At 44.4% G+C, this 22,168-nt stretch overlaps 1 protein-coding gene across 3 annotated transcripts in view; it reads left to right on the top strand.

The window, feature by feature from the left end:
• Positions 1–22,168, top strand: part of Has3 (hyaluronan synthase 3) — a 181,799-nt gene that overhangs the window by 20,719 nt on the left and 138,912 nt on the right. For all 3 annotated transcript variants that reach the window (XM_052166544.1, XM_052166543.1, XM_052166545.1), the window contains 4 exons: positions 12,382–12,494; positions 13,891–14,067; positions 16,764–16,893; positions 20,895–21,086. In XM_052166544.1, the coding sequence (XP_052022504.1) occupies positions 12,382–12,494; positions 13,891–14,067; positions 16,764–16,893; positions 20,895–21,086 (612 nt within the window). The remainder of the gene's footprint in view (positions 1–12,381; positions 12,495–13,890; positions 14,068–16,763; positions 16,894–20,894; positions 21,087–22,168) is intronic.

The raw sequence follows: 22,168 nt of genomic DNA, 5'->3' as shown, positions 1-22,168 counted from the left end.
CCCTTATTTCTGGAAAGAAAGGAAGGAAGGAAAGAAGGAAGGAAAGGAGGAAACTGTGGTCACTTGAAGTTGAGACTATGATAACCACCATATACTGCTCATTTTTGTGCCTTTTTACTGCTAAATTCTGTAGTACAACATACCACACTTTTGCATGTTAGTTGGTAGGCATTTGGATGTATAGTAAAATTTTTCTTGTAACAACTTTACTGACATACGTATATAATTTGTACATTTAGAACTACAAATAACAATCAATGGCTTTTAGACTTTTAGATTTATACAAGCATCATCGTCATTAATATTAGAGCATTTCATTGCCTCAGAGAAACTCCCAGAACTCTTTAGCTGTGGCTCTGAAATCCCTGCATCGCCACTCCCTAATCCTCTCGGCCTGGAGAGGGACGCCCTTGCCTGTCTTCTGCCTTTGTAGATGTACCTGGTCTAGACATTGCGTATAAATCAATGTGCATAGTAGGGTCTTTTTTAAAAAAGATTTATTTATTATTATATCTAAGTACACTGTAGCTGTCTTCAGACACACCAGAAGAGGGCATCAGATCCCACTACATGTGATTGTGAGCCACCATGTGGTTGCTGGGATTTGAATTCAGGACGTCTGGAAGAGCAGTCGGTGCTCTTTACCGCTGAGCCATCTCTCCAGCCCCTGGTAGGACCTTTGTGCCTGGTGGGTTGTATTTGCTGTGCTTTAATGTTCTTCTGTATCTGGATCTTCTTTATTACCACGTAATACTCGGTTGTACCAGTCGGCCCCATTGCTGCTTATCCACACGTCAGCTTTTATGAATAGTGCTGCTTTGGCCAGTTCATGCACACGTTTCCATAAGTGCTGTGGTTAGGCTGTGGTTTGAGAGTGCCCCCCAGGGTTTCATGTGGTGGAAGCTCTGTCTTTAGTGTGGCAATATTTGGGAGGTGGTGTGGAATCCGTAAGAGAGTGTGCCTAAGTCTGAGTGGTGGCACACACTTATAACCTAGCATTTGGGAAGCTGACACAGGAGGATTAGAAGTTCAAAGTCGGACTGGAGAGATGGCTCGGTGGTTAAGAGCCCTGACTGCTCTTCCAGAGGACCCGGCTTCGATTTCCAGCAACCACGTGGTGGTTCCCGACCATCTGTAACTCTAATTTAGTGGATCTCAACCTACGGGTTGCAATCTCTTTGGGGCTGGACTGCCCTTCCACGGGGTCACCTAAGACCCTTAGAAAATATAGATGTTTATATTATGATTCATAACACTAGAAAAATTATAGTTATGAAGTAGCAACAAAAATAATTTTCTGCTTTGGGGTCACCACAGCATAGGAACTGTTATTAAAGGGTAGCAGCATTAGGAAGGTTGAGAACACTGCTCTAATCCAGGAAATCCAGTGCCTTCTTCAAGTCACCTCAGGCCAGGCATGCATGTGGTGCACAGACATACAAACTACAAGCAAAACACTCATACACATAAAATAATCTTTTAAAAAGTTCAACAACAACACCAACACCTACAACAAACCCCGAACTCCGGGCTGAATGTTGCAGCCCGTGCCTCTAGTCCCAGCATTTGGGAGGCTGTCCAAGGGTTTGTTTCAGGTCAGCAAGGGCTACACACTGAAAAATAAACAATAGTCAGGTGCTGGCCATGTACTCCTTTAATCTCAGCACCCAGGGGCAGAGGCAGGCCTCTGTGAGTTTGAGGCTAGCCTGGTCTACCGGGTTTGTTTCAGGTCAGCAAGGGCTACACACTGAAAAGTGAAAGAACCTCTGTAAATATTACCCAGTCATGTGCACTTTATTGTAGCGCCATGTTTTCCGTTCTCCTGGCTAAGGCCTAGGAGGGGACTGCTAGGCCTCTGCTCACTCTGAGGAACTGCTTATGGAGCTGCCAGACAGTTTTACCCTTCTCCCAGCAGGCTGTAAGGGCAGAGAGTGAATGTTAATCTTGATGTTTTAATTTTTATTTTTTGAGACAGGGTCTTATTGTGTATCCCTGGCTGTCCTAGAACTCACTATGTAGACCAAGCTGGTCCTGAACTCAGGAGATCTGCCTGTCTCTGTCTTGTGAGTGTTGGGATTTAAGGCATGTGCTACCACATCTAGCCTCCTGAGAGTGAATCTGAAGTCATAGTCTTTTATGTAAATATGTGAATACTTTGTGTTTAAAATTTTACAAATGATACTAATAAATCTGTAGATATAAGATGCATGCTTAAAATTTCAAATATCAACGAGGCAGCGATGCCTTCCGTCTTTAATCCCAGCATTTGGGAAGCAGTGTCAGGTGGATTTCTGTGAGTTCGAAGCCAGCCTGGTCTAGGGAGCAAATTCCAGGACAGTCAGGGCTACACAGAAGGAACACTGTGTCAACCTTCCCTGTGCCCTCCTGCCCCGCCCCCACCCATCCCTACCAAAAAAATTTTTGAAAATTAGCTGTGCATGGTGGCTCATGTCGTTGATCCCAGCACTCTAGAAGCAGAGGCAGGCTAATCTCTATGAGTTCAAAGTCAGTCTGGTCTACAAAGTGAGTTCCAGTTCCAGCCCAGCCAGTGTTCACACAGAGAGACTCTGTCTCAAACCTCGCTTCCTCAACCAGAAAGACAAAACAAACAACAACAATCAAGACCCTTTCTCTGCGGAGAGTCAGCCATCAGTTCTCTGAAGTGCTGAGTGTGGCCTGCACTGTAGTGAAGGCGCAGGGACACTGCAGAAGTTGCTGCTGCCCGCTAGGTCTTGGCAGCCAGCTGCAGTTAGAAAACAGAGGAACTGTGTATGCTGGAGGAAAATGGTAAACACTGTGTGGAATTTAGCAACAAAGACAGTGTAATCTTTATTAACATTCTGCTAATACTAAATTATAGTGTACAGTTTACACGCAGGAAATGAGGAGACATCTGGAAAGCGTGACTTGATCCAGCCACTCGATGGGTAACAAGAGGCTGTTTAGTTTCCAAGAGGCGTCTGGGAACATTTCCAGCTGTTTTCTCTCTCTTCCTTCTGTGAATGGATTTACTGAGATAAAATCCATACAGCGTACAGTACATTCACTGAAAGCGTGTAGTTCTGGGTTGTGCAACCGTGATCACAATATAATCGTAGAAAATCTTTTCCCTAAGGGAAGCCTCCCATCCTTACCCAGCATTCCTCACTCCCCACCCACCCAACCCCAGCCCTAAGCAACAGCTATTCTACTTCTTGTCTCTGTGGACTCTCCTATATGAGGCCACACAGAATGTGATCTTAACATGACATTCTCCCTCCGAGGCAGGATCTCCCCACTTGTAGTCCAGGGTAGCCTTGAATTAATTACCTTCCACTGCTCTTGTTCATCTTTCCTTTACTATTTTGAAAATATAGAATACATATTTACAGTGATTTTAATGTCTTTGTCTTTTTTTTTAAAGATTTATTTATTTTATGCATATGAGTACACTGTCACTGTCTTCAGACATACCAGAAGAGGACATCAGATCCCATTACAGATGGTTGTGAGTCACCATGTGGTTGCTGGGATTTGAACTCAGGACCTCTGGAAGAGCAGTCAGTGCTCTTAACCACTGAGCCATCTCTTCAGCCCCCTTTGTCTTCTAATTCTACTATTGCTTTAAATTTTTTTGTGTGTTTGGGTGTTTTGCATGCATGTATCTGTGTACTTCATACATGCAGTACCGTCAGAGGCTAGGAGAGAGCTTTGGATTCCCTGAGTCTGGAATTTTGAATGATTGCGAGCTGCCATGTGAGTTCTAAGAATTGAACTCAGGTCTTCCTGAAGAAAAGCTGGTGCTCTTAACCACAGGGCCTTTTCTCCTGCCTTCTTTTGGGTGGGGTGGGATGGAGTCAGTCTACTTATGAGTGAATCAACCTCCTTTCAGGGAAGTGGGAATCAACCCTATTGATTTTCTTTCTCCTTGAGACAGGGAGATTTTGTAGTCCTGGTTGTCCTGGAACTCACTCTGTAGACCAAGCTGGCCTCAAACTTGGAGATCAGATTCACCTGCCTCTGCCTCCTAAGTGTTGGGATTAAAGGTGTGCGCCCCCCACCATTGCCTAGCTTTGAGTAGTTTTTCGTTCCCTGATTATGGGTTCTAGCTTCTAACTTCCTTGCATATCCTCTAATTTCTATGCATTTTGAGATATTCACATGTCATAAAATTCATTATGTTTTGGTCATGCTGAGGTTGTAACTCAGGCTCTCAGGCATACTAGCCTGAGAAGGGAAGGGGAAAAAAGTAAGTGCTCTACTCTGATGTCTTAATTTTGTTTTGATTTTCCTGTGGCACATCAGAACTATGCGGTGGGAGTAAGAGGAAGGAAGATCTTTTGATGTGTGCATCCTTCTCTATAGCAGAGAGAGAGAGAGCGCACCTGATTAAGATAGCTCTGGTGGACCAGGTGGAGCGCTTTCAGGTGCACACTTCTTGTGCTCTGGGCCTTTCCTCCTGTAAATTATCTGCACCTAGAAAGGAGTAAGGGGTAATTCCTGAGTTACTCCCTAATGAGGGTCTGGGACCGGGCCACTCCCTGGTGGGGGTCTGGGACCGGCCCACGGTACTTGTATTCTTTTGTCCTCCTGGCACACCTGGTTTCATGTTTTCTGTGTCTGGAGAGGTGAACAGGCCCAGGTGTCTTGTTGGCACAGGAAACTCCCTGTGCTCTCCTGTTTGGACATGTCTGTCCCTTGCAGACAGGCCCTGTTCTCAGATGGGGGGCGGGGAGGGTTGTCCTGAAGTATTAATTACAGCATTTGCCCAAGGCTTCTGAAGAGCAGAAGTGCAGTGTAGGAAAGACTAGAAGATAGTTAATTCGTTTATTTTGTATTTCCTCATTTCCATTTTATCTCTGTTTCCAGATTTGGTGAATCTTGACTTTAATTATCCAGGTCATTTCCCATCCAATGCAGTGGGTTTCTAATTACGGTTGCTTTGTCAGATTTTGAGTTTGACTCTTTTTGGATTTTTAATTAGTTCTTACAGAGAAAGTTGGAATAATAGAAACTTAGATGAGAAGAACCTTTAGAAAAAACTAGAATAACTACTTGTTAAAAATACAGGCTCTATAGTTGTTTTTAGACTCTTTAGGGAATTGGCTTAAGAATTTTAAAGTTTTAAAAATTCAAGGATTCTTAAGTGTCTCATGTAAAGGGTTAAGATTTGCAGATAACCTAGACATATCTTTCCATATAAATTTTTGCTTCTTTGTTTGAGACACTTTTGGGTTGCCCAGGCTGGCCTTCAACTCAATTTGTGTGTGTTAGTGTGAAAAATTAAGAAGTTTTAAGGCTTTCTAGGAAATAGTTCTCTTACCTTAGCCTCTTCTTAGAAGAAGGTCTTTTTAGAAATTTCATATGATTGAACTATGACCTTAAATTTCAAGCAGAGGACCAGCGGAAGTGTCCTTGAGAGCTACGGAAGTTACGGATGTTGGGTTATCAGTTCTGACTCTGTAGTGTAATGTGTTGGAAATGCTGGGACCTCCAAACATATGCGGGTTCTGCTCTAGCCCCAGGGAGGACTTAACTGGGTGACTTTAGGTAACATAGTTACCATTTGAGTTGTAGGGATGGAAAGTAACTTTTTTGTTTGAGAGGTGGTCTCATGTAGCCTAGGCTGGCCTTACATTTCTGATCCCTTTTCTACTTTCCAAGTGCTGGTTTTATTAGCATATGCCACTATGCCCGGTGAAATAAGGTAACTTTTGGTAGGTTCAAAGCATACTGTAGCACATAAGTGTTCAAAAACTGTCAGTTCCTTTTTGGCTCAAAGAAACTCTTTTTTAAAAAAAGACTGTTTTAGGCAATATGTTCTGAGAGCTTGCACAGTGCAGAGTACTTGCTATATTAGGTAACAGTCTTGTTCTTTTTCTTTTCACATGTCTTAATTAAACTCAGCAAGTGCATTAGAAGTTCTGGAATGCCGCTATCAAAAGGATCCCTGTTCTGAAGTTGAGGGCAGCATTTGACTAGCTTAGTTTTTAACAGGTAAAATCAAGGTCCAGCCTGTTCTAAACATCAGTGTTTTATTCAGCCGTCTTGATTCCATCTGATCTGAGTATCCCCATCATGATTGTATTAAGATAAAGCCATACATTAAGGATAGTAGTTTCATTTATTATAGTATCAAAAGTAATTTTAATAGAATATAACTAAATTTGCATTGTATACAGCTGGGCATTTGACTTAACACAGGAACTGTCATGATCGACCCCTCTAATAGCTATATGGTAAGTGTAAAAGCTGAGATGGGGCTGGAGAGATGGCTCAGCAGCTAAGAGCACTGGCTGGTCTTCCTGAGGACCTAGGTTCAATTCCCACATCATGGCTCACAATTGCTCATAGTTCAGTCTCAGGGACCAAGACCCACCTCTGACTTCCTCAGGCACAGGCACATATGTGGTGAACATACATATGTGCATCCAGGCAAACACTCATACACATAAAGTGAAAATTGAAAATAAAAAAAAGAACAACCCCAAGATTTAAATGTCTTGGGAACTGGGAGTATAATTCAATGGTAGATTATTTGCCTAACATGCAAGAAACTTTGAGTTGGTCTCTAGCACTGCATCAAAACAAATATCATTTTCATGATAGTGTAGGACTGGACCCCCAGCATTTAGGAAGCAGAGGCAGGAGGATTAAAGGTCATCCTTGACTACCCAGTGAGTATTGGCCCAGTGAGTATTGGCCTGTGAGTAAGATCCTGTTTCAAAAATACCAAAGTGTGTGGCTAGAGAGATGGCTCGGCGGTTAAAAGTAATACTGCTCTTCCAAGGACTGGAGTTTGGTTCCCAGCACCCATAGCTGATGGCTCAAAACTTCATGGAATTCCAGCTGCAGGGGATCTGATCCCCGTTCTAGATTCTACACACATGTAGCACACAGACACATTTACATACACATAAAAAAATCACTAAAGAGAAAATTCCAAACAAGCAAACAGCCAACCTTCCAAAAGTGTCTTATCCTTCAGGAATCAGGGCACATTTCTCTAATGCCAGCATTGGATCATCAAAGGTAGGCTGATCTTCGTGAGTTCAGGGACAGCCTGGTCTATATAATGAAGCCGTCTCAAAAGTAAAAAGGTCTTATCCATGTTCATTCATACACATATACATACATATATAATCATATGTATGATTTTGAGCAACTTCATATGTGGCAGAATCAAAGTACACACCCAAGTTTCCTGTCTCCTGACTCCCTAATTAGTTCTCAGTAGCTGTAGTGGTCTCTGGGGCTAGGCTCCAGACTGTAGTCACAAGACTGGAGAACGCCTTAGTAGTTCAGAGTCTGCACTGCAGTTGAAGAGGGCCAGGTCAGATTCCCAGGCAGTTGGGTGGCTCCAGCTCCAGGGAGATTCAGCCCCTCTGGCTCCCATGAGTACCTGCAGACACACCATACTCACAATTGCAATGAGAAGACTAAAGCCACAGTTTCTGAAATGAGGGGTGGAGCTTGTGATGCCTTTCTGTTTTGTTTCTCTGAAACAGAAACACATAATTCCCCCTCTTCCCCCTCCACACACACAGGGTTTCTCTGTGTAGCCTGGCTGTTCTGGAACTCACTCTGTAGACCAGGCTGGCCTGGAACTCAGAGATCCTCCTGCCTCTGCCTCCCAAGTACTGGGATTAAAGGCTTATACCACCACTGCCTGAAATGATTCTTTTACTTATTTTTTTTTCCTTTCTCTGTAATTTAAATTTTTAGCAAATCCTACTGGAGATACTCTAGCTGCCAGAAATATAGAGAAATTGATCAATATAAAATGTAGCCTTATGTTCAGATTTTTCTTCTGTAGCTGAGGTTCTATAATCCTGTTAAGTTAACTAGTACTCAGTGCGTAGTCTGTAGCTATACAAAGATAAAGAGAGGCCTGGGGAATGCAGCTAAGTTGTTAGGATGCTTGCCTAGGACATGTGAAGCTATGAATTTCATCTCTAACATGGCACATAAACTGCATGAGATGGCCCATCCTCAGTCCCAGTACAGGGGAGGTTAACTCTGGAGGATTAGAAAGTTCATAGTAAGTAAGTAAACAAATAAATAGTAAAAACAAAAATAGCCTGGCATAGTAGCACACGCCTTTAATCCCAGCACTCAGGAGGCAGCGGCTAATGGATATCTGAGTTTGAGGCCAGCCTGGTCTATACAGTGAGCTCCAGGACAGCCAGGGCTAAATAATAAGACCCTGTCTCAAAAAAAAAAAAAAAGTTCATAATGAGTTAGAGGTTGGTCTGGGCTACATGAACCCTTACCCAACCAAACAAAAAAAGATACAGGATATTTTAACTTCTCTACATAAGTAGATTGTTGTGAAAATAAAAACCCAGACTTGTTTGCTCACCGTGTCTTTTTGTGTAGTCCTTCTCAAGAGTGTGCCAGGACCTACTGAGTGTGGGCGCTTTGCCAGGTTGATACAGGAATGGCTGAGGGCCAGCCGCTGCCCTCAGGGACCTCGCAGACAAACAGAATGGCGGTAGTGTAGATCTATCCTCTGTTGTACAGCAGTCCTCTGAACATACATAGAGACGTGAAGGCCTGTGGAACTCTTAATATAGACACCTTCGAAAGCCAAGGTGCAGTCTCAGGCACGTGGAAATCTCCTGAAAGGGACAGGAATCCCAGACTGCCTTCACGGTCATCTGGATGACTCTATACTCTCAGTGGAATCTGCTTTGAGCTCTAAGAGTTGCCACAGCTCCCTACTGGTCCCTGTGTTTTACCCCTCACCCTCTGACTAGAAAACTAGGGCACCCATTCCTTCCCCCTCGGAAAGCATTTCCTAAAGCAGAGTTGAAGCAGCCATCACAGCCTGCTCCCTTCAGTGCTGACATCCCTGGGCGTTTATTATTTACTGTTGCAAACACTCAGTAACCGGGAACACTTCCAGCCAAAAGGGCTTTATCTTTAATGCCAGGACTGATAGAACAGAAAACAGAACACTTTAATCAAGTTAAAAGTTTAGATATTTCAATAAATATTTCAAACAGTAAAGTGTAAAATAGGTCCATAAAACCAAGAGAATTAACCAAGTTTGTCTTGGACTTTAATTAATTTTTTAATGTGTTTGACTATTTTGCCAGTGTGAAGGTGTGTGAGCCCATGCCTGTGGAGGCCAGAAGAGGTCCTTGGATCTCATGGGACTGGAGTTGCAAACAGCTGTGAATCACCATGTGGGTGCTGGGAACTGAACCATGTTTCTGCTAGAGCAACAAGCGCTCCTAATTGCTGAGCCATCTCCCCGTCCCTGAGCTGGGTCATTTAATATGTATTGTTGGGGGCCAGCAAGATGGCCGAGGAGTGAATCTTAGCTTGCTGCTCTGTCTGATGCCCTGAGTCAGTTCTCCGAACTCATTTGGGGAAAGGAGAGAACTGACTCTGGCAAACAATGATTTGATCTCTAGATATGTGCTTTACATGTGCTTGTGCGTATGCACACACACACACACACACACACACACACACACACACACACGAATGTATACACATATATACATGCACAAGTGAATAAAATTTAATTTAAAAAATTAATGAGCAGTATTGCTGGCTTTATAACCACACCATCCATTAGGATGCAGCACAATTTTTACAGAACACAAAAGAAGTTGCAGTTTGATTACTGTTTTTCTGTTTCTCTTTCTTCCCACTCCCCCCCCCCCTTTTTTTTTTTCCAGACACAGTCTCTCTATGTAGTCCTGGAGTTCTCTGTGAAGACCAGGCTGGCCTTGAACTTGTGCCACTCTTCTTACCTCTGCCTCCTGAGTACTGGGATTAAAGCCTTGAGTCACCATGACTAGCTTTTTTTTTTTTTTTTTTTTTTTTTTTTTTGAGACAGGGTTTCTCTGTGTAGCCCTGGCTGTCCAGGAACTCACTCTGTAGACCAGGCTGGCCTCGAACTCAGAAATCCGCCTGTCTCTGCCTCCCAAGTGCTGGGATTAAAGGCGTGTGCCACCACTGCCTGGCAAATATTGTTATTTTTATATTTTTATTTTTCCGTATAGCCCGTCCCTCTACCTAGTGGTCGTTTTCCATCTCCCTCACAGGAATGTATGCTTTTTTGAAGCCACCTTTGTCCTGTATTCACAGCACCTCAAACTTGCCTAGTGTGTAACTGACAGTTAGTACTTGTTCGTTGAGTCTTTGTATAAAAATCAAACAAATAGCTGGGTGACAGAGGCAGGTGGATCTCTAAGACCAGCCTGGTCTACAGAGTGTGTTCCAGGACAGCCAGAGTGTCACAGAGAAACCCTGTCTTGAAAAAAATGTTTTAATTAAATGATATATTTGTATAAATAGCTGTATAGTTTTTTCTAAATATGAAATCACTAGTTTTTTTTGTAATTGGAAAATGCTCAATTGAAGCTGTATTAAAATTTGAGTTCAGGCTGTGGCCCAGGGTGGAGGGCGTGCTGCCTGCGTGAGCTCTGGGCTCAGTGTTTGTCACTACAAAAACAAATCAGAACAAAACAAAAATAGTAAATTCTGATGTGTGTTGGCCTTATCCAAAGGTGCTGTTGCAGAAGGACGGCTCCGCAGTACTTACTGTGAGAACAGGCTCCAGAGCCAGACAATAGGCCCTTCCGGTATCAGCTGGATCTCTTCTTCTGCCTCCTGTAGCTGGTGAGGCCGTAATTAGGCCTGCATTTGCCTGTGAACACAGCCCTGAGAGGCCGTTCATTTGCAGCGTATGGAATTAGATCGTGCACAGGAGTTATCAGGTCCCACAGAGGAGGCAAGAGGCATGAGGAGTGTGGAAAGTTGGAGTTCATTTGAAGGGACGGGGTTTGCTGGGAAGACAGAGCTTTTCCCAATCTTCACGAAGCTCTCTACAGACTTTCCTTTCTTAGAAAGAGCACTGCCTTGTACCCTAGTGCTCTCTTCACAGTTCCCATCTTCATCTTTAAATAGAACAGCTAAAACCAACAGGGAGAGTTATATGTGCATATACATTTTACATGCATATGTGTATGCCTATATATGTATTATGCCTATGTATGTATGTATACATGCATGTATGTGTGTGCCCCTGTGTGATATGTAGCCCGGGCTGGCCTGGAACACTATAGACCAGGCTGGGCTTCAGCTTGTGTGAGGCAATCCTCCCCCCTCTGTCTTCTGAATACTAGAGTTACAGGCATTTGTTACCATGTCCAGCCTCAGAAGTTATAATTTTTTTAAAATACCGAAGCGATTATTACATATATTTTTCTTTGTTGTATGTATGTGTTCATGCTCATGGGCATATGTGTACATGTGTGTGTATGCACATTCAGAGGCCAGAGATTGATCGGTGTTAGCTGGCCTCCTGAGCTGCTCTCCGCTCAGCTGAGATCGTGTCTTTCTCTAAGCTGGGCTCACCGCGTCGGGTAGATGAGGTCAGGGTGCCCTGCAGGTACCCCTGTCTCTGCGTCCTAGCGCTCAGTAACCCTCGTGCCCGTGCCCACTTTTTATGTGGGTGCTGGGGACCAAATTCAGGTGCTCTCGTTCTCACAGCAAGTGCTTTACTGACTCTCTCTCCAACACCCCTGCCCCCACTCTTTCTTGTCTTTCTCTCCCTTAAAGACAAGGCATTGATAGGTAACCCAGGCTAACCTGGAACTTGCTGTGTAGTCCAGGATAGCCTAAAACTTTCAGTGATCTTGCTCATTCTGCCTTGGTGCTGCTGAGAGTTGAGACATGACCATAAGGCCTTAAAAAAAAAAGAGCATTTCTCACTATAGCCCCAGCAGGATCAAACTCACAGCAGCCCTGTGCTTTGCTCTCCTGAATGCTGGGATTTCGGAGTTTGAGCTACTGCGAGCATATCCCTTGAACAGATCTTAATCTAAGGAGAATAGAGCACCATTTGGAAGCGATGAACCACGGTGAGCTGTTTTGTTTCTAACCTAGGTTTTAGTTTAATTTTCCTTTTCTTTCAGGCCCAAGGGCTGTCCAGCACAAACCACCCCCCAGCCCCCACCTCCCACCCCTACCCCCACTCCCACAATGAGCTCAACACCTTGTCTTTAGGACTGGGTTCTAGTTTCCCTAATTGATAGTAATTAACTGTTACAGCAGCCATCGGCAGTGGGATAGTTACTGTAAAGGTTACAGTAGACTCTGGGGGCTTAGAGGCAGCTGGAAGCTAGGCAGGCAAGGGCCAGGAAGTAGGTGCATTCCCTTGTCTTTGGGCTGTTTTTCAGTCTGTGTGACAGAGGTACTGGAACCCACCCTTCAATGCTTTCAGCCAACATGGTTGCATTGCCAGGCTGAGCACAGACTAGAGCTGTGTGCATCTGAAGAAAGTGCTGTTTAAGATAGACTGCTGGGTCTGTGCAAGGCTGGCAATGAGTGCTCTCTGCTCTGGCCTGCTCGTGGTATGTCTCACTGTGTCCTTGTCCCTAGGTTTATGTGGCGGCAAATGAGCCTCTCCCGGTGTTGCTGGACTCCCTGCTTCCGGTCCTCGGGGTGCTCTTTTCTCTCTGCTGTTTTACTCAGCAGAGTGTGTCTCACCTAAGGTAAGCACACAGACCGGATACGCTTAGAATTAGAATCTCATCTGCCTGTAAACAGTGAAGTTTAAATTAGGGCTCGATTTTCTCTCAAAGTCAGGAAGATGTTTGGGGTTCTTTTACTTGACTTACACAGAAAAGAACGAGAATTTTGCAGGTTGAGGGAAATTGGGAGTAGTTTTGGGGATAATTTTCCATAGCCTATTTTATACAACAGAAGGGACTGGTACTTCCATGGATCCACATGCCATTGTTTGATCAGTAAGAAATCCAGCGTTTTACTGTCTCTGGGTAGCGGGAAACCAGTGGTAGATCAGAACACCCTGGTGGAGTGTAGGAGAATAAGTCTGAAAAGTCTGGATTCGAATGTGACAGCACAGCTTAGCCTGGAATTTGGCATTAATATGCAGTCTTGAGTATCGAAGGAAGGGGCTTCTTAGTCATCCAGAAACACCTTTCTGTGTTACTTTAAAACTGATTCATTTAGGGGCTGGAGAGATTGCTCAGTGGTTTAAGAGCTCCTCTCCATTCCCAGCACCCACATGGAGGCTAACAACTTAACTTCAGTCCCAGGACATCTGATACACAGACATACGTGCAGGCAGAGCACCCCCACCCCATATAACATTAAATAGATTAATTTTTAAAAAGATTTATTTTTGGATTAGCTCTATTTTCTGGCTAATTTATGGCGTTTCTTCCACATGGTAAGAGTTTATAGTTCCATCCTTTCTTGGGTTACTATGAAGACAGTGGGTGAACTGGAGTCCCTAGCAAGGTCCCTGACAAAGTATAAGTTCAATAACTCATAGCAGACATTAGCATGACTGCTAATGGTCAAGAAAGACACTCAGCCATGTAGTTATGATTAGAGGTATGTGCAACCATGTCCAGCCTAAAAATAAAAATAAATCTTTTAAAAAAAAGTAAAAAGAACCCTAAATTCTCATAGCACTGTTCCATCCTCATCAAAGACTGACAGGGGTGTGTGTGCCTACCCCAGCCCCTCCTAGTGAGATAGATGGCACTGGGAAAGAAAGCATCAGGCCATTTCTTGGTCACCAGCTGTTGATCCCCTGATAATGGATTTATTTTTCATTGCAAACTTTCATTTATAGTGTCTGATCTAAAGGTAGAACACACTTGAAGTAAGAAAAAAAAAATCACTTGATGCTCATGTGGCCACCAGGGTTGCTTCTAGAGCAGAGGGTTAGGCTGTCCCTGGGTGACCTCCAGGGTCTTTGCACTCTAACGCCTGTGTCAGCAGCCAGTGACCGGGCAGCACTGGGATGAAGTGGAACCTGACAGTCTTCCCCTCCCCCACCCCACCCCCACCCCAGATAGCTTGCTAGCTTCATGGAGTATGATAAACTCATTCATTCATAACTGCTTTGTCTGCCAGGTCACTTTGCCAAGAGATCTTGTTATGGGCTCTGGTGAAGCTGGAAAGGAAGAAGGCTATCGCCAGCCTGAAAGGATTTTCGGGGTTGGACAAAGCTGTGCCTGCTCTCCACCCTCAGTGTCAGTTTAGAGCTGCTATGCACGGTGGCCTTGTGGTTACCATCAAAGAGGCCATTAGGTGAGCTTACCCATCCTCGCTTGTCATGCCTGATAGAATTTTATATATGACACGTGTGTGAGCCAGCCGCTAGGGGGCGCTGATGGAAAGGAAACCAGAGATGGGCAGCCAAGGCGCTTGCTATTTATAATCTTTAAAGAAACCAGAGCCTTAAATGATGCTCTCTCTGGGTGTCATTCCAAGATGCCAGCTAATAGAAGGTGTGGTTTACTGGGGCCTCACGGCTCTACACCACAGCGAGCCCAGTAACTGCTCAGTGTTCGCCAGTAACTCAGAGCAAAGGGCTGCACATGTTCATCCTTAGCTCCAGAGCAGTCCAGTGTGCTTCTGACTCAAAGTGCAGTATGGATTTGCACACCTTTTTTTAAAAAATTATTTATGTATTTGTTTTGTATGTATCTGTACATTGCATGCATACCTGATGGAGCAGAGGGTATCCAGTCCCCCATGGGTATGGGCCACTGTGTGGACGCTGGGAATCAAACCCAGGTCCTCTGCCTCCTCCCCAGTCCTACTCTTAAGGGAAATTGTCTGATCATTGTCCTTGGTAATTTTGTAATGAGGTTTGTTTCTCATAAGAATGGATTAGAAAATACTTAATAGATTTTAGTAGATCGGATGATTTATTTCTCCAGTGTCTAGCAAGTATTTTATTTTATTTTGTTTTATTTTATTTTTGTTATGTTGAGATTAAACCTAGGACCACATGCATACGAGGCAACTGAGCTGTGCTCCCAGCCCCAGGAGTCTGTATTTATTTTACTTTATTTCCACTTTCTGATGATTTGTGGAGGAGGAGGCTGTTTTCTCAGGACCTAAGCATCCGATGGTTATTGACGTGGAGTACGTCTCTGGTCCTGGTGCTCACTCCGGTCACATTCAGAGAGTTGCTATTTGTTGAGGTGTTTAAATTCAGCATGATAGTCATGATTAATTTGGCAAAAATTTAAAACATAAACGAATATGATTGACTTGACGAAAATCGAAAAAAGTAGGTAATAAAGTAAAATTATCAGAATGAATGGAAGCTTCCTGAGAACTGTTGAATTTTAGCAGGTTTATTTCTTTACCCATTGTGTATAAGAATTTGGAATTATTTGGCACTCTTAATTAATGCATATATATATATATAAACCCACTGTTCTCATTGAAATTATTATTTTACTTCCTGATGAGAATATAGTTAGTAACCAGTGATTACCATCCATTGCCAGAAGCAACCACTCCTTAAAATTTGGGGTGTCTGCCCAGGCTAGGGGTGTAGTCCTTTTGATGTTATACATACATACACACACACACACACACACACACACACACAAATGTTTTTTTTGGGTTTTTTTGTTTTTTTTTTGTTTTTTTGTTTTTTTGGGGGTTTTTTGGATTTGGCTTTTTCAAGACAGGGTTTCTGTGTAGCCCTGGCTGTCCTGGAACTCACTCTATAGACCAGGTTGGCCTCAAACTCAGAAGTTCGCCTGCCTCTTCCTCTGTCTCCCAGAGTGCTAGGATTACAGGCATGTGCCACCACCACCTGGCTATACATACAAATGTTACACGAACACCTGGGTTTAAAAAAATAGGGCCCACAGACACTTAAAGCAGTCAGAGTTTCCAAAAAATTGAGAAGTGTGTGTGTGTGTGTGTGTGTGTGTGTGTGTCCGGTTATCACTTGCTCCCAAAGCCTTGCTAGTTCCCCAAGGGCAGGGCAGGGCAGGGCAGGGCAGGGCAGGGCAGGGCAGGGCAGGGCAGGGCAGGGCAGGCAGCTGATCTGTTTCACCACTTTCTTTTTACTGTGCCATTAGCTCAGTAGAATTTTCCAGTAAGAAGTTGTTTTAAAGAAATTTTAAGTCAGGCACAGTAGCGCACATCTTTAATCCCTGCATTTGGGAGGCAGAGGCAGGCAGATCTCTGTGAGTTCAAAGCTAGTCTGGTCTTCCTAGTGAGTTCTGTGCCAGCCTATGCTATATAATGAGACTGTCTAAGAAGAAACAGACAGAGACAATAGCCCAGCTCTACAGGAGCGCTCAGATGTGAGTTTAGGAGGCAGATCTTTTTAAGCTTTTTATTGTTGCTGCTTGTTCGCTATATAGCTCAGGTTGGTCTAAAATTTACTGTGTAGTCCAGGCTGACCTCAAACTTGAAGCAATCGTCCTACATCATCCTAAGTATGTGACATAAGGATGAACTATCACTCATAGCATCAATGATCATTTTTTTTAGACACACCTGACCTTTTCTTTTTTTAAATTTTTCAATGAATCGTGTCTAAAGCCACTTCTTTCACAACTCTTCTCCTATTGGAGAAATAAATGATCATATAGACTATAGCAGTTTAGCTTCTAATAATAAATACCTTGCATTCTTCAGCCTGGAGATAAAGGTAAATATTTTCAAGATCTGTCTGGAGATTACCTATATGGAAATATTGTTACTTTAGAATGTGACATGAGATTTTGGCTTCTGAGGTGCTTGTGCTCAGGCCCAAACCTGAGTTGGACTCCTGGATCACAAGGTGTCAGGAGAACTGATTCCTGAGACTTGTCCTCTGACATCCACATGCGACCTTGTGCCAACACACATGTGCCCCGGTGGCTACACAGACAGCATAGAATAAGCCTTTTAAAAAAGAGAACTGCTGAGATTTCTAGGAAGCACGTCGCTTGTTGCCACTGACGTGGCGATTTTGTCCTTTGTTGCAGTGGTGATGAAGATGAAGTCCTGTACCAGAAGGTGTCCTCAGAGCAGAGCCGGATGGAGTTTCTTGGGGACTTGCTGTTGCACTGCCAGCACTGTGGGCTGGCAGGAGATTTCTTCATCTTTTGTCTGAAGGTAAGTACCCACACTGTTAGACCGATCCAGTCTGGAGCTCTAGGAGAGCCTTTGTCGTAATTTTAGGTCCTAAAATGTAGCTTCCAGTTTAGGACGAATGAACAGAAGACAAAGAGTAATGAATTCAGCTGCTCATAGGCTCTGGAGTGGACAAGAGAAGGATCATCAGTGGGACCGGGGTGCTTTGCCCACTGTGCTAGCCCATCTGCATTGAAATGTTAGACATGAACAAAGCTGCCTTGTTAGTCTATGAAAGAGTTAAGCCTTGCGCCGTGTTGACAGTAAGATCGCTTTTGAAGTTAATAGCAGGTTCTGCAGCCGCAGAGTAATCCCTCATCCTTCGGACTGTGTGCTGTCAGGTTAGAAGGGAAACGCAGCCATCCTCCCTCATTCCCCCTGTAACCACTTAATACCTTTTCCGGTCCTTGCCGAGTGCTGGTTGTGGGACTTCCTTTGGCCCCAGACTCCTGTAGTAACTTGTGCCTCATCACGTTAGCTCTGCCTAGTGTCTGCTGGTGACCACTCTCTCAAATCTGTCCTGAGAGTGTCTGGAGTTTAAGGGTGGACAGTGTCTGGGAACGTGAGGCTGACATTTCTAGAACTTGAAGTAGGGGCGTTTCTTTTGGCGTTCTTGGCTCCGTGTTCAGGCCCGTCTCTGCATCAGCCGCACACTCTGATGTCTAAGCAGTTGTGAGTGCACGTGTATGCGCTGTTTCCAGCTACTCTTTGGGTAGGAACACTGGCTGCTTTTGCAGAAGGCCTGTTCAGTTCTCAGCACCCACATGGTGGCTCACAGCCTTCTGTGACTCCAGTTCCAGGGCATCCTTCTGACCTCTACATGCACCACACACACACACACACACACACACACACACACACAGTGTCCATACACACAAAACACTCATACACATAAAATAAAAATAAATGAATCTTTTTTTTTTAAGGCTCAAACTAGCCAAGTGTGGTGATACATACCTGTAATAACTTAATAGCAGCACTCTGGAAGCTGAGGCAGGAAAACAATTTTGAATTTCAGGCCAGCACAGGTTATATAAGGAGACTGTTTCCAAAACAAACAAAACAGAATGCTACCACTACTCAATCAAAGGGCTTTATTCTAAATCCCAGGTTGTTTGTTTCATGAAGGGTCTCCCGTAGCCTGTGTGGCCTCACACAGTCTAAGCAGCGATGTGAGGGCCCTGACACACATCACAACTGCTTAGACATCAGAGTGTGCGGCTGATGCAGAGACGGGCCTGAACACGGAGCCAAGAACGCCAAAAGAAACGCCCCTACTTCAAGTTCTAGAAATGTCAGCCTCACGTTCCCAGACACTGTCCACCCTTAAACTCCAGACACTCTCAGGACAGATTTGAGAGAGTGGTCACCAGCAGACACTAGGCAGAGCTAACGTGATGAGGCACAAGTTACTACAGGAGTCTGGGGCCAAAGGAAGTCCCACAACCAGCACTCGGCAAGGACCGGAAAAGGTATTAAGTGGTTACAGGGGGAATGAGGGAGGATGGCTGCGTTTCCCTTCTAACCTGACAGCACACAGTCCGAAGGATGAGGGATTATTCTGCTCTCCCTGCCTCCACTTCCTGAGGGCTTAGGCTTACAGGCATGCGCTGTACTGTTCTTGTGATGGAACCTAGGAATGCACGCAATCTGGGCGGGTCCTCTCCCAGCTAAGCTGTCAACCCAAGCCCCCTAAACTGTGGGTCCTGACTCCAGAGGAGCTCACATAGTAAATGTGGGGGTCACAAAACATTTGTCAACACTAAAAGAATTCTGAACACAAAATAGCCGGAACGTAATTCATCACCAGGTGGGGAATGAGCTGGGTGTTTCTGAGAGCTCGTGCACCACGCAGCCTCAGCGAGGCCTGGGCTCTGAACACACAGCGGACGCACTTTGCACCGCTCGGGCCCTCCTGCCATTCAGCAGGAAGAGCGAGCCTGAGGTATTTCCACTCAGACTGGAGTCACTGTAGGTTGTAAAGCACAGCACCTCAGCTTTCATAGAAACAACAGGGAACAAAGACCATCATTCTTCAGCAGCTAAGTAAGAAACCAGTATGTCTTTTAATTTTATTGTGTTAGGATTTTTGATTTTAAAAATTGTTGGTTGAGGGGCTGGAGGGGGCTCAGGTTAAAAGCTGCTCTTCCCGAGACCTGTAGCTACGTCCTCAGCACCCCTGTCAGGCCACTCAGCCTGCCTGAGCACCACAGGATCCCCGTCCTCTTATGGCCACCTTGGGTTTCTGAACTCACAGGAACATACCCCTCCCCCACAGATGCATGCATAATGATAAACATTTAAATATCTCTGATCGGGCTGCTGAACTTGATTTTTCATTTAAAAAAAAATCACTAAATGATTTTTGGCCTTGGATTAGGTCAGAATTTTGAATAAGTTCTGAAATGGCCTTTGACTGATTTTTCCTATTTTTGTATTTTTTTGTTGTTGTTGTTTTTTGGTTTTTTGGATTTGGTTTTTTCGAGACAGGGTTTCTCTGTGTAGCCCTGGCTGTCCTGGAACTCACTCTGTAGACCAGGCTGGCCTCGAACTCAGAAATCCGCCTGCCTCTGCCTCCCAGAGTCCTGAGATTACAGGCGTGCACCACCACCGCCCGGCTTATTTTTGTATTTTATATATATAAGGAAAGCTGAATTTTTAGCTCGATGATAAAAAATCAAAATGAGGATCTGCTTTAAGTAACTTTGAAGATGCTGCACATTCTGCAGTGTCAAATATTTAGGATTGAGTTCTTAATGTAAAATTAATCAAGCATCTCATTAGTATGCAAATGTGTTCATCTTTAATAGATGGTAAAAGCACATGTATGCCAAAGACTTGTTTTAAAGTAAATTTCCTTATAATTTATTGCCACTCTGCACTTGACCAGTTCATCCCTTTTATGCACATCCATACATGGAGTTGTGTTAACATTTTTCAGGGATTGTGAGTTGAAATGTTAAGGAAGCCCTGCTTGAAACTAGGAGAACTTCCTCTTGGCAAACTTGACATTTGGTGTAGATAAGTGTGTTCTTCAGTTGTGGTTGTCTTGTTCTTTGTAGGATATTTAGCACCATCTGTGACCTCTACCCACTAAATGCCTTTGTTAACCGCCAATTATGACAACCAAAACTGCCCCGCCGACACTTCAGAATGTCTCCCGGGAGGGAAATTGCCCAGGCGCAGTTGACAGCCATCACTCAGCTGTCAGCTACTGCAGCACAGCACTGATTGTTAGGGAACTTGAGGTTTCCCCTTCCATGGGAATTCACAGCAGAGAAGCTTACCAAACCCTCAATAATGAATCCTCTGTTAATAGAGGTTTATTTCTGACTTGTCTTAAAGGAAAGGCTTCTAATGGTCTCTTAAAAGGACTTTGGCTAAGTTATATCCCTGAGGGCTCAGTTCAGGGAAGGCTTGTGACAGAACTGTGAAAGTGTTATAAAAAGTCAAACAAGTCCTTTTTTATATTTATTATTTGTGTGTGCGTTTGTGGTGGTGGTGGGGTGCTTCGTGTGCCACTGTGCAAGTGTGGAGTTCAGAAGCCCATCTCCATGAGTTTGTTTTGTCCCTCAAACCATTGTTTGTGCGCTCTCTCTCTCTCTCTCTCTTTCAGTGTATATGTGAAAGTTCACATACTTGGTATCACTATGCATATATTTCTCTATAGTTTGTTTTTCTTTCCTTTTCTTTCAGCTTCTATACTCATAGCTCTTTTTACTTTTTGATTTTGAGGCAGGTCTCACTGAGTCGACTAGGGTGGTCCTCGGCTCTCTGTGGCCTCAGTGGGCCTCAAACCTGCAGTCCTCTTCCCCAGGCTCCAGAGGAGCTGAGACTTCAGGAGTATGTAATCAATACAGATCACTTCCTAGGGCTGTGGTATCCTCAGTGCTGCTGCCTCCCCTCCCATCCCATCCCTTCCCCTCTCCTCCCCTCCCCTCCCTTCTCCTCTCCTCTCCTCCCGTCCTCTCACTCTGTTTTAGGAGTTGTCTTGTCTGCTGGAGGACAATGAAGCAGGGTTCACTCCCACGCCCTCCTGCGATGCAAGCCTCCTGGAATTAGAGCAACACCAGACTCTGCTCATAGAAGACCAGGAGCGGAAGCTGCTGGTCCTGCAGTTGCTGGCCGTTCTGTGTGAGAGAATGTCCGAGCAGATATTCACACACATCACTCAGGTTAGTAGCTGTCACTCTCTGGATCCAACCTGCTGTTATTTTGGTTTCTTTACATTTTTTTTTAAATATAAATGTTGCTTAACTGAGCATGGTGGTGCTACCTTTAATCCCAGTACTTGGATGCAGAGGTAGGTAAATCTCTGTGTGTGGGAGGACAGCCTTGTCTACAGAATGAATTCCAGGCCAGCCAGGGCTATGTACTGAGACCCCGTTTTAAAAACAGTAGTTTAGGGTACAATTTGGTAGCACCCTTTCCGTGTTTCTGGGCTTCTGGTTAAACATGAAGGCTCCTACTTAAGTTTTCCAGCTGCCTCTAAGCGCTTCATACTTCTTCATGTGCTTAACACGATCCTGGTGTGAGCCTCACCTGGGAAAACTCTAAGACCTGCTTTACATAGTTTATATGATGTAGTGATATTCAACTTTGAGTGCAAATAAACTCACTTAGCATTTAAAAAATATACCACTACCTGGCTACATTTTAGAGGCTTTGGTTTAGTTTGCCGGAATAAGAGCCTGAAGATCTTTATTTTTTTCTTGAAGTTGCACATGGATCAGAGGTTGTGAATGGAAGGCAGGAATGATGGCTCAGAAGGTGAGAACACTCGATGTTCAAACACGAGAAGGAGTGTCTGGATACGCAGTGCTCACCTAGACAGCTGGGTGTGTCTGTTTATGTGCCTGTTACCCCCCCCCCCAAGATCTGCTGCAGTCTGCTAAACTCCCCCCCTCCTGCCCCCCCCAGCATAGGGTCAGGCTCAGTGAGAGACTCTGGGTCAAATAAATAGGGTAGACAGGAATAGAGCACCTGACATCCCCCTCTGGCCCCTTCATACACATAGGCACATGTACTTACATATGTGTACATATACACACACATAAGTTGAGAAACCAATTGGAAATCAAATCTGAAAAAAAGTGTTACCCTTAGCATGGTTGTACATACTTTTAGTCCCAGCACTCTGGAGACAGAGGCAGGAACATATCTGTGTTCAAGGTCAGCCTGGTCTACAGAGTGAGTTCCAGGACAGCCAGAGCTACAGAGAAACTCTTGTCTCAATAAACCAACCAACCAACCAGCC

The sequence above is a fragment of the Apodemus sylvaticus genome, chromosome 21 (genome assembly GCF_947179515.1).
Source record: "Apodemus sylvaticus chromosome 21, mApoSyl1.1, whole genome shotgun sequence".
Classification (NCBI taxonomy): Eukaryota; Metazoa; Chordata; class Mammalia; order Rodentia; family Muridae; genus Apodemus; species Apodemus sylvaticus.
Note: the sequence above shows the minus strand (reverse complement) of the source record. Positions and strands in the feature narration are given on the sequence as shown.